Here is a 12512-nt window from a genome sequence, read left to right on the forward strand (position 1 = left end):
GATAGTCCTAAAATCTGGATTTTTCATTTTTTAATATAAAAATCTGCAGCTTGACAGGTTTTAAAAAAAAAAGCTTGCAAAGAATGATCCCTTTTCTAGATGATGACAAATGTCTTTAATAAAAGGAATCATCTCCCTAGACATACAAAGTGTCTATTTTCTTAGAGCTGAACTCGCTTTATTAGGAATGAATAAAATGTGCCCGAATGGATGAACAGATTAAGAATGCAGATTTATATGGCAACAAATGATGCAGCGAGTTTTGATATCGTATGTTCACTGCTCAAAACGAAAAACTCCCGGGGGTAAGGCACTGTTTACATAATCTTTATAAATATCTCTTCTTTTTATACTTATCATACTTTGGTGTCATTATGTACAGTCGAGTGAAAAGATGAACTCCCACTCACCTCTGAAATGCAAGAAGCGCCTTTCTCTGCAGGACCTCCTGCATCCCACGCAAAGAAGCTGAGGAAAAGGGTTCAATTAGTCAGTGGCATGGGAGATCAGGGAATTTTTGACAAAGACAAAAGTCACCACAGAACCTCTACATTCAGTTGGATTGAAAGCAACAAATTCCAGGTGCCTACGGGCCCAGTCCTGTCTCGGGCACCTTGGAGGGTGGGAAATGAAGCCCAGACCAAGCCGGGGCTCTTGCATGCATTGGGCGTAACTGTGGAATGATTTTCAGGGGATGCGGTGAGTTGAGTGGTCACTCTTGGTGTCCCCAGGCATAAGGGGCCGTCTTCAAAAGACCAGCTGGGAGCTCCGGAGAGGAGCATGTCTGTTTTCTCAAGAGTAGGCATGTAGCTCTTGGGTGAGGACCAGCTCAGCCAGGATGGCACAGAAAAGAATCGGGCACCCATGGTATTGAATTAGAGGTCCTTCTGGCACTGAGAAGCCATGATCCTGGGCCAAGGGCACTAGCTTGACGCTATGAAAGGCCAGTTTTATTCACATTGTGCAATGGCCAGGACTTTTAACACCTTGATACAAACACTAGGGGTAGACCAGATAAATACAACGCGGAACTGGAAAATCAGCTTGAAAGTGTGAGGCCATCTTGCTGGGAGTTAACACTTCCCCCTGTACAGAGCATGGGAGAAATGGATCCTTCTGAGTCTGTCATAGAACTAAAAAGGTACTTTTTACTGGGGCAAGAGAAAAAGTCCTGGAGGAATCTGATTGTGGTTGGAACTGGAGGTGGCCCTTATCTAGCAAAGCCGAAGTGGCAGACCCCATCCTGACATCACACTGAGAACGGCGGCAGGCTGCCCCAGAGAGCTGAGAGTGGCTGTAGCCCACGGCTCACAGAATGGCAGTGACCAAGCTAGAGGGAACCACAGAGGTGACCCACGGAACCACAAATACAAGACAAAGCCCAGGAGGGCCAAGCGATTCTCCCCAAGTTACAGGACTAATTAGGGGCGGAGTCCAAACTGAGAATCTATGTGGATATTAATACATGGCATTCGATTTACCCTTCACTAGAAGTCTGCTATAGTTAAAACCATGTGCTGGATAGTGCAACCGTACCATGTGTATATAAAAAATTTGCAAAAAAAAAATTCCATTATTAAAAATCAATTGATATGCAAAACTTCTTCAGGGTCTTTGAAATTTTAAGGAAGTGGGAAGAAAGATTTAGGATAATTCGTAAAAAAAAAAAAAACTATAGCAAAAGTCTAAAGAAAGAAAAAGGAAGTGAGTACAGTTCAAAAGCGAGGACGCATTTTCTCCTCAGGGGCCCAGCAGGCAGGGAGGGCACCCGAAGCGCACCGGGGGCTGGCGAGGGTCTGTCTCCCGAGCAGGGTAGTGATGACAATGATTTTCGCTTTATATCAGTTCATTAAATTATACATTTGTTTTAGGATTTTTAAATATTCTTGTTACATTTAACGATAATTGTTGAAATAGTAGAGTTCGGGAAAACAATTTATCAATTTACCCTTTCTGCAAACATGTAATTGAAAAAGTCATAAAGTATACGTGATATTTCTGAGCCAGAAGCCCATCCACCAACACTCTATCTCCAAAACGTACAGTATCGCTGCATGGGTATTTGGTGAGCTGATGCACTTCGCGTGTACCTATCAGTGAATTAAAATGTGCAAATGAAGAAGGAAAAGGGACTGACCAATCAAGGGAAGCTTCTGGGAAGAGGCTGGCCCTGAACTCATCTACAGTCCTGTGCCTAAGATCCATCATCCCTTCACACAAGGTCAGCCCAGCCCAACGCTGGGGCAGAGGCAGGCAAAAGCTGGACTGGGTGAATCGTCTCTCAAGGCCCCTGCTTGCCTCGCACCTCTCAGCAGATGCCCTGCGCCCGCCAGCTGGTCCCCTGTGCACCGCCAGCCCAATGCACCTGGAAGAGGGCTTGGGAACCTTGGCACAAAGCCTTGGTCCCTTCCCTCCCATTCTCCAAGAAGTCCAGGCAAAGAGGACAGCAGCACAGGGGCCCCATGGGATGGCACCAGGATGACCCAGCTTATACTCCCTGCAAAGACAGAGAGGTGGGAATCTGCAGTGCAGACAGACAGCAGCCCAGCCCTGCGACTCAGCCAGCCGCTCTCGCCGGGGGCGGGGGCGAGGAGGTGGGGGAGGGGCGGAAGTTGGCGGAGGTGGGGTGAGGGGTGGGGGGAGGTGCGGGGAGGCTTCTCTCACCGTCAGTGGCCTGCAGACTGTATGTGAGCCCCAGAGCTAAGTAGCCTTTGGCCTTGAACTCTGACGTTTTCTCTCCTGCGTCGACGACAGTTTTGGCAAACTTCTCAGCCTCTTCCAACTGAAAAACCAGACAAGTTAAAAACACAACAACCTGCAGAACTTCTGACACACGTTCCCATAAGCATCTGCTGCCAAAAACGGATTTCTGATGAGTCACTGTGAAAACAACTCCCAGATTTTCCAGTGCCGCTCTGCAGATTCTGTTTCCTTTATTTGAACCTCTGTAACAGTCCCCAGGATCCCCACCTTCCCCGTTCTCCTTCAAGTTTTCCTTATCGCTTTTTTGCCTCCTTTTCCAAAGCCGCTTCCATTCTTGGTGGGGCTCTTATCCTTTTCATCTTTATTTTCCACTGATTGGTTCGGCAATCAGATTGTGCTAGATATTCAGAAGTTGAAATATATGTAATATATATTATATGTATAATAAAGTTCTTGAAATGTTTTGTGTTTCGGTTTTTCTTTCTTTTTTCTTTCTTTCTTTCTTTTTTTTTTTTTTACAACATAATGAATCCATTTACACTTGGATTTTTAACACAAATTGTTAAAAATGGCAAAACTCCATCTATTTATTTTACAATGCACAGCACACGGACCTCGCATCGTCAGATTCCAATGAGAAAATGTGCACCTGTAAACTACACCCACAATGAGACATTTTGCACAATTCGTTAGAGGGAAAAATAATAAGTTTTGTTCCTTCAAAGAATGGCAAATGTTGATGTTTTTGAAGCTGGGTGACTGTACATGGGAGTTCATTATACTCTTTATTCCTGTGGTGTTTGGAAGTTTTCATAATAAAAATGTAAAAAAATAAATACAGAAAAAGATTTGTTACTCTCATCTTTAAAAAAAAAAAAGTCAGGTTTATCGTAGGCGTTAGAGATGTTCATGTTATAGTCTTGACCACCGCCATAACAGGAGTGAGTGTAGCAGAGTCGCAGAAACCGGCATTTGGAAAAACAAAGGGTTTGGTCCACTCCTTCGGCCCCTTCTGGGGCCTGGCTGCATTGTTCCCTGGCTTGGGGCACCTAACTGTCAAAACCTGCGTGGACCACACAAGCGCTTCCCGGCTGTGTGTTTCAGGTGGCAGCCTACTCTTTCAAAATGTCCTATTCATCCACATTTTACAAAGTAAAATCCAACAAAAGTAGAGCCCTTTCTTCATAAGGCCTACTTTTGTTTCGCTGGGTGAGAATAAATGGAAAGAAACAAAAACAAAACAAAAACGAACAAACAAAAAAACCCCAAACAACAACAAAATCAAGTAGTAAGGACCATAACGGTAAAAAAAAAAAACCTCCGCATGGCACTTCGGTCCTTTGAGAAAATTCCTCGTATCACTAATCTTGACATGAAGTTAAAGAAGAGAAATTAAAACTCCATCGTATGTGGGGATTATCCATACGACCTTCTCAGCAACTACTCTGAGTTTTTCTATTTTCTACCCCAGTGGTATATTTTCGAGGTTCTAAAACTGTTACAAATTAGGCTATTCCCGAATTCAGACCCGGACGAGAACTCCTGAGGAGGACCGCGAGCGTGAGGGGAGGGCCGCGGGGCGCGCGAGGTTGGAATGGGGGCCGCCGGAGACGGCGACCCTGCCTCCCGCACGCCTCGGGCCCGGCTGACAGGGCATCCTTCGGGGACATATGTCTCTTCCGCCCAGCGTTACCTTCACACAGCAAGAAATACGAGCGTGAATTCCAATTCCATCTCATCATGTCTACCTTTGCAGCAGATTCCCATGAAAAAGAAAAACGTGGAGTCCCCGGGGGTGGACCGACTCCCCTCGGTCCTTAGGGGTCTGGGGATGAGGCCTGAGGCGGCCTTTGGCCCAGGCCGGGGCCTTGGGGCTCTGAAGAGCCTTGTGTGTGCGAAGCTGGTGAGTCACGATTGCTTTCTCTCAGCACCCCGAAATGAACAGGGCTGGCAGCCCGGGGCCCACTCACCCAGTGAAGAGAGCCCATGCACAGCTTGGCGGCCAGCAGCGGGATGGTGGCGTCGTCGGGCTTCAGGCGGATACACTCCTTGAGCACCTTCACGGCGCGGGCAGACTGGGCGAAAGCGGAGTGTTTCTGTGAAACTCAGAACGTTGGATGGAACCAAACGCTACAGCCTTCCCAGAGGGGTTCTTGGTTAGACGCCCTCTTAATCGGGGTTTCCGTCTTTGAGCCCAACCACGCGGGGTCCTGGGGACGGCGACACTTAGAGGTTGGGGCTCCGCAGAGACAGGGGAGGGCAGTGTGGTGGGAACGAGCGGAAATGCTCTCCTGGGCTCTCCCTACGTTCCTTCCCTACCTGGGCGGCCATTGTGAAAATAAGAGAAAAGTAAAGACAGTGAGGGATCGTGTTATTCTGAAAAATAAACTGTCCAGGTCAGGGCATACCAAGTTTCTGTCTCTGCTTAGCCCAAAGAACCTTATAGCGCAGACTTAACAATTCGCTAAATAGCAGATTCACTAAATGGCCCAAATTAACAAGAATACAGTGGCTACAACCTTTACGGAGTGTGTCCGCGTGGGGGTGGGGGTGGGGGCAGTACTGCTTTAAGCACCTTGTGAGTATCATCTCATTTACCCAGTAACAATTCTATGAAGCAGGTACTGTTGTTACTCCATTTTACTGAAGAGGACATTGAGATACCAAGCGACCCGCCCTGGGTCATATGGCCCAGCTGGACTGCACAGCCCACGCTCCCAGCCAGCGTCACACGCTGCCTGATATCAGATATTACTGGAGAGAACGAGAAGGCTTCCCCCTCCGGGAATAGGTTTATGCTCCCTGGTGCCTGGACAAAGTCAGTGTGAAGAACCAGCTCTAGTTTAAGCCACATCCTCACACGATGAGGTTACAACGGCCAGAAAAAAGGCAAATACTTCAGAATTTTTCTTTCCCGTGATGTGTCCATGTCAGCCCGCAAATAATTTTTTAAAAATTGATAGCTCATTCGTAAATGACCACAGGACAGTTTCAAATAGTTGGGTGGGACTTCTACGAGATATTACATCCCCCCCCCCCGTGAGATTCGAAGACACGGACCGCTGACTCAGAGAAGCGCATATCACAATATGTAATTAGGGACTTACTTTTCCGGCAGCCATGAGCGACAGCGCAAACTGGTACCAGAGGTGGAACTCCTCAAAGGCAAACTTCATGGCCCGCTCTAAGCACTGGTTTGGAAAGAAGAGAAATGCAGACATCTGAGAACCATCGGGGTCACCACCGTGAGTGTGAGGCTGCGCACACTGAGGTTAAGTGCCACAAAACCTGCTTCCCTTAAATGCATAAAGCGTGATCCTCCAGGAACCCAGCCCGCGGTTGCCTAAAACATGATCCTTGATCTCACGTAGTTTGTTATCTAGTACAAGGAAAGAAGTAGGTACACGAACAGTCCAAATACAAGGCCGAAGCTGACGAGTGCCCCAAGAGCAGGAAATAGGGAGTCCTGTGGCTAAGTGGTCATGGGATTCAGGAAGGGCGTCCTGGAAGAAGGGCATTTGAGCCGGGCCTCGATGGAAGAGAATGGAAAAAACACACACACACAGCTATGATTTGGACACGGCACTCTGGGGAGAGGGGGTACGAGCAAAGACAAGACGTAGAGGTGTGACAGGGTGTGCTTTGCCTTGGTGACGGCGAGGGGTCCAGGATAAGCCCAGTCCAGGGCGCACGGGCAGGAATGGGGACAGTCAGGCTGGAGGGCAGACGTAGGCTGGGGCCACGTCACTAAGAGTGTGACATGGCAGCTCCTTTAAAGTTGTTCCATCTCCTTCTTCTGCCCCGGCTTTGGTGCTCCCTCTTCTGTGCTCCCAAAGTTCATAACTGTCAGTTAATGTGACTGTCCTTGCCCTTCCGGCCCAGCCCGGCCCCACTATGGGAAACGGCCCAGGGCGGGCCCCGGGCTCTGTCTGTCAGTGCCTGCCTGTGGTGGGTAAGCTTCGAGTCACTGCCGTTCAGCCAGCGAGGAGCCTCTGGTTTCTGCAGAGGGATGCGACCACGTCAGAGCTTTAGGAAGATCATAAGGCGTTGGGGGTATAAGACCAGAATGGTGACAGGCCAGGAGTAAGGTGGATCAAATGGTTCAGGGGCTTCAGAACCAAGTGACAGAACCAAGAAATGCATTTGACTTAGAATTGGCAAGGACAGGCCACCCAAGGAAGGGGAGGAGCAGTGGTCGCTGGTCAGGCGAGGGACTGAAGGAAGACAGCAAAGTGTCACAGTCTGGATGCCTGGGAGCCAAGCCATGGCAGAAAAAGCTCGTGTGTGTGTGTGTGTGTGTGTGTGTGTGTGTGTGTGTGTGTGTTTACAAGAAGGGGGTGAGCTTTTTTAGAATAAAGGAGAATGGGAAAGAAAGACATTTTATTACTGTTTGGTGTGAATATGGTGACTGTCATGTGATTTCCTGCTGATAATTAGAGATAATCTGAAACCTCAAGAGAAGGATCTAACAAAATACACACATTTGAGCTGAAAGAAATTTAAAAGAAACAGATTCTGTGTCCATGGATTGGAAAATTTAACACTGTCGAGATGTGAATACTACACATAGTAATCTACAGATTCAATGCAATCCCTATCAAAATCCCAATGGCATTTTTTTTTTTTAGAAATAGAGAACCCATCCTAAAAATCATCCTAAAAATCTCAAGAGACTCCAAAAACCCAAAACAATCTAAAGAGAGAGAGAGAGAGAGAGAGAGAGAGAGAGAGAGAGAGAGAGAGAGAGAGAGATGGAAGACTCACACTCCCTGATTTCAGAGATGACCTACCATGCTACAGTAATAAAAACTGGCATGAAGACAGACTCAAAAGAACCAAAAGCGAGGACTCAGACAGGTATCTGTACACCCATGTTCACAGCAGCATTATTCACAACAGCTAACATGTGAAAGCAACCCAAGTGACCACCAATGGAAGAATGGATAAACAAACTGATATATACATACAATGGGACAGCATTCCGCCCTGACAAAGAAGAAAATTCTGACAAACTGAGGAGATAAATGAGGTCCCAGAAGAGTAGAGAGAGCCAGGTCCTTGGAACAAACAGGCCCGGATGGAAGGCCTTCTCGTAAGAAGGTTCCTCAGGATAAGGAGACCTTTCAGGAGCTATGCTGCTCAAGCACTGTTTTCTCTGTAATGATGGACTGAGGTGATTGCTGGGAGGGAGGAAAAAGAACAGAGTTAGGAGTTTTTTAAAAGAACAGAAGAGTTTTAGCAACAACGAAAACTTTATCCTGAAGAGACAGACAGCTCACATCGGGGTTGCCTGAAAGACTGGTGTGGACGAGCAGTGGGACCTATGGCCTTGTACTGCCATTTGCCTCTGGTGATGCTCTGTGGCCAGCGCAGGAGCTGAAGAGAATGACAGAATTCTCAGGATTACCGGATGGGGTGGGGTGGCGGGGGGTGTCGGAACTGAGGGACAAAGGAGCCACAGAGAGGGTGACGAACTGGAGGACATAATAAAAGTAAGGTGGTAGGAGGAGAGAGAAAAGAATTCCAGAATTTTAACTGGTATTTACAGAGAAGGTCACTGTAAATATTATGCTAACTGGTTTGCTGTAAGAACCCACCGTAAGACAAATATATTAAAAAGTGAAGTAATGAGCAGTTAATAAGCCCCTACTCTATGCCTTGGGATGATATAGGATGAATGTCCACAAATCACAAGTAAGATGAACACTTGGTCCCTCATTTTGATGCACTGGCAATGTGCTTAGCTACAATCTCAGGGGTGGTCATGTGACTCCATGCTGGACAATGTGATTCAGCCAAAGGCACTGCCACTGAGTGCGGCTTCTAGGGTAGCTCTTTAAGACAAAGGCATCCTCAGCTGGAGCACACGTCAGCCCAGGCCCTTCCCTCTGCCTGGGACACAGACTCAGTGCTGGAGGTGGGGCAGCCAGGAATTGAGAAGCATGAAGACAAAAGCCATTTTCTAGAATGACTAAGCAGAAAGAGAGACAGCGCTCGGCTCCTGATGCCATGAGATGCTAAAGGTTCTCACTATACTTCTTGTCATGGGGGACAAAATAAGTCCTGTGTGGTTAGGTATCATAAATTTGTTTTGTTGATTACATCTGCATACATCTCTCACTATTACTGACCCTAAATGGCAGAACTGGGATTTCGACTCGTCCCCAGAGCCCTCTTAATGGCTCTGCTATATTGATAAGCAACAGGAACCCATTACTGTGCCTTTAAGAAGCACAGTGGGGAAAATTACTAAAGCAGCTTGCTGAAAAGATCAAGCGGGGAAGGTGGGGGAAAGACTTAATCCATGCGTGGGGTGGTATGGGAAAGAAAGAAGTGGGGGAGAACAGGTATTATGGAGAGAACCCCAAGCAATGAAAATCCAAGAGAACTTAGAAACTGATCGAGAAAAGGCGGACAAGGGATGATGAAGGAGGAAATAAGAAAGCTGATCACACCGGCTGGGATTAGGCAAAGGAGTGAAGGGGTAGATGATGACCAAAAACGAAGTTTGTTCTAACAGCTCCACTCAATTAATTCATTGCAATGTAACCACTAAGTACTTAAATATATACACAGAAACATTTAGATGTTTAAATGCCTTTCTTCCTCCTTTTGCTAAGAGAAATGATAAATATAAACTGTTTTCCCTGATAAACAAAAAGGAGCTCAGTAGCTGAAACAGTCTGTTCTGAATCAAAAGCTAGATGCCATAAATAGTGTGCATCCTTATTTTCTTTTGTGCCAAGGGCTAACATACTCATTATACTCTGTGATACACACGTCCTGGAAGCCTGACTGGTCTTGAGCTCCATTCTAGGTGCTATAGGAAAATATCCACCCTCATAAAGAGCAGACTCAGAATCTTAGGGCTATGAGAGAACTTGGAAAGCCTCTAGTCGAAGTCCCCAAAGGAGAGGACATTTGTCATTTTGGCTGTATACCACCTTAAAACACTTCTGATTTTTTTTGGGGGGGTGGGGTGGGGTGTAGGGGGGAATACCCAAGATATAAGGGAAGCAGCCTTTCTCCTTCCCAGTAACAAAGCCTAAGGGTGAATGAGGAAGGAAACAATAGGAGTGTGTCACATGATCCAAACACAGCCAATCAGATGCTCCCATTAGCACTTTGCATCTGGAGTAAGTGAGGTGGGGCAGAGACCCTGGACTGCTATTCCTAGTGGCCAGACCTGGGGGCCACAGTAGCAGCAGGGTTGGTGGAGGCCCCCCAGGGCAAACTGGGGCAGGGGACTTGCTTCCTTAATTTCTGCTCATGCCCAATTCTTTAGCTTTCTGTGCCTTTCTGTGAGCAATACATACTGAAAAATGCCTTTTCTGCTTGAGTTAACTAGTCAGATTCTGTTACCTACAACCAAGGCCCTCCAGGTACACCCAATCAAATGCTTCAGGCCCCTCTTATAACCCCTACCTTCTAGTTCCCAACATGTTTCTGCCTAAGAACCTTCCAGAATAGGAAATTCACAGCCTGAACAGTAGCTAGAAATAATCTAGGCATCTCTACAGATTAAGTGTAGGAATTTGGACAAGCCAATTAACCACTCTATACCTAGACTCCTCATTATAAAATGAGAAATGCAATGGTAATTAATGTAGAGAGTTGTCAGGAAGACTCAGTTAGTATCTATAAGCAACAAGAATAGTAGCTCAGATGAAAGACAGTAAGTGCTAAATAAAGGTTAATCATAAACTCTTTTAAAACTTAACATTCTTATATTCAGGAAGAAAACTGCATTATACTTATCTCTACTCAAATTTAATATATGAAAATTTAAAGATTATAACACATTAAATCAGAAATAATTATTAACTTTACAAAATGTTTCCTCATTTTAGAAAAGGATTCAACTTTGCAGAACCAGACTAGAATATATGTTTGCTATTTATTTCCTAATGAGTAGCATAGACTCAATGTTTGTGTTCCCCTCATAGTCGTACGTTGAAACCTAACCCCATGTGATGGTGTGAGGAGGTGGGGCCTGCGAGAGGTGATTAGGTCATGAGGGTGGAGCCCTCATCACTGGGATTAGTGTCCTTATAAGAGAGGAGAGTTCCTTTGTCCTTTCCATTATGTGAGCACATGGCGAGAAGCTGGCAGCCTGCAACCCAGAAGTGGGCCTTCGCCAGACACCAAAGGTGTTGGTGCCACGATCTCGGCCTTCCAGCCTCCAGCACTGTGAGAAACGGACGTTCGCTGCTTATATAAGCCACCTAGTCTATAGCATTTAGTTATAGCAGCCCAAATGCACTATGACAACCAGCTTTTGAATAACACCGGCTCTATAGCCTGGATCTATTCTAACTGCTTTACAAGATCTGCCTCATTTGGTCATTCTCACCCTACAAGACACGAGCAGGTACCATTATGATCCTCCATCTACAGATGAGGAAACTGGAGCTCAGAATGCTGCGTGACTACGCGAGGGCCCAGCGAGCTGCTGGCAGAGCTGATACCTGGATCCAGGTGGTCTGGAGCTCTTTGCCAAAACACGGCATGGCCTCTGAGACTGTCATCACAGAATGCCACTCACACTGAACTTATCCGGCCCACTCATGCTGCATAAAGTAAAATGCAGCTAAATAAAGGCCCTTAAAATGCCATAGGCTCCCTGAACTATTTCTGACATTTGGCAAGATTTTTTTTTTACTGTTAATGGGGTCCTTGCTCCCATGTCCCCTTTGGGCTTCCTGAGGCCACTGGTACTGAAACCTTTTCAAGAAACTTCACAGATCCCATGACACACAGCAGTACCGCCTCGGCTGGCGATGCCATGTCCCCAGCCTACCTCAAAGGTGCTCAGTGCATGTGAATCACACATTTCCCCTACACTGCTGCCTCTTTCACAGACACTCCCCCTCACCCCCACCCCCCGCCAGCTCAGACCTCTTTCTCATGACAACTCACACAGCATAAAAAGCCACTGGGGTGCCATACAGAGTTAGGAAATATAAATCAATTACGAATTAGCCTTTCACCTCCATTCAGAGGTGTCTGAGCTCTGGCATCACGGCCGATGGCTCCGTCACCCCGTGGGCTCTTGGCATCTTATATGCAGTGACGGCGCTGGCCCTGAAAAAGTACCCAGGCAACTCCAGATGCTCCTGGAATCTCGATGCCAAGCACACTGCTTGATGGATACCATGTCCTCCCCTGCGTTCCTGTAAACATCAAGATTATGTAACTCCCTGAGCAGCTCCGGTCAACATGTCCCCATCGCGAAAGGAGACCCACTCCCGAAGAATGCCTCGAAGAAAAAAAGGGAACCTGGGCTGTCCCTTGGGGGCTGTGCTATTCGCAACCTCTGCTCCCTAGACGGGGTGTTTGTTTACCTCAATCCTCTTCGACTATCCCTTCGACTATACCCTAATTAGATCGGGATGTGACAGAGTCAAAATTCCCAGTTTAATAAAGAGGGGAAATGAGGAATAGAATATACTCTATAAAACAAAAAAATAAGAGCATTCGCGTTTTAATAATGGTTTCAGTCTAAAAGAAGTACTGATCAAATGGACCGTTAAGACACAGGCGTTTCGTGCATGGTGGGGGCATTCAAGGGGCTGCCTCCACCACCCGGGCCCGCCTGGCTGGTGGGGGGGCGGGCAGAGCGGAGGCAGGCAAGAGGCTGAGGAGGCAGAGGCAGAGGCACGGTGGAGGCGCTGGCCCTGGGGCCAGACTGCCTCGGCCTGATCCAAACTCCTTATTCCCCAGCCCCAGTGCGGTTATAGGCTACACGCAGCAGTACACGTGAGATGCTGAGGAGAGTGTCTGGCACAGAACGAATGCTATCAACACGC

At 47.0% G+C, this 12512-nt stretch overlaps 1 protein-coding gene across 3 annotated transcripts in view; it reads right to left on the reverse strand.

The window, feature by feature from the left end:
• TTC7B (tetratricopeptide repeat domain 7B) overlaps nt 1-12512 on the reverse strand; it is a 213307-nt gene that overhangs the window by 95678 nt on the left and 105117 nt on the right. For all 3 annotated transcript variants that reach the window (XM_036218147.1, XM_036218146.1, XM_036218148.1), the window contains 4 exons: nt 5811-5894; nt 4674-4778; nt 2665-2782; nt 411-468 (listed from right to left, as the gene is read on the reverse strand). In XM_036218147.1, the coding sequence (XP_036074040.1) occupies nt 411-468; nt 2665-2782; nt 4674-4778; nt 5811-5894 (365 nt within the window). The remainder of the gene's footprint in view (nt 1-410; nt 469-2664; nt 2783-4673; nt 4779-5810; nt 5895-12512) is intronic.

Source organism: Rousettus aegyptiacus, unplaced genomic scaffold, assembly GCF_014176215.1.
Source record: "Rousettus aegyptiacus isolate mRouAeg1 unplaced genomic scaffold, mRouAeg1.p scaffold_m13_p_3, whole genome shotgun sequence".
NCBI classification, from domain to species: domain Eukaryota; kingdom Metazoa; phylum Chordata; class Mammalia; order Chiroptera; family Pteropodidae; genus Rousettus; species Rousettus aegyptiacus.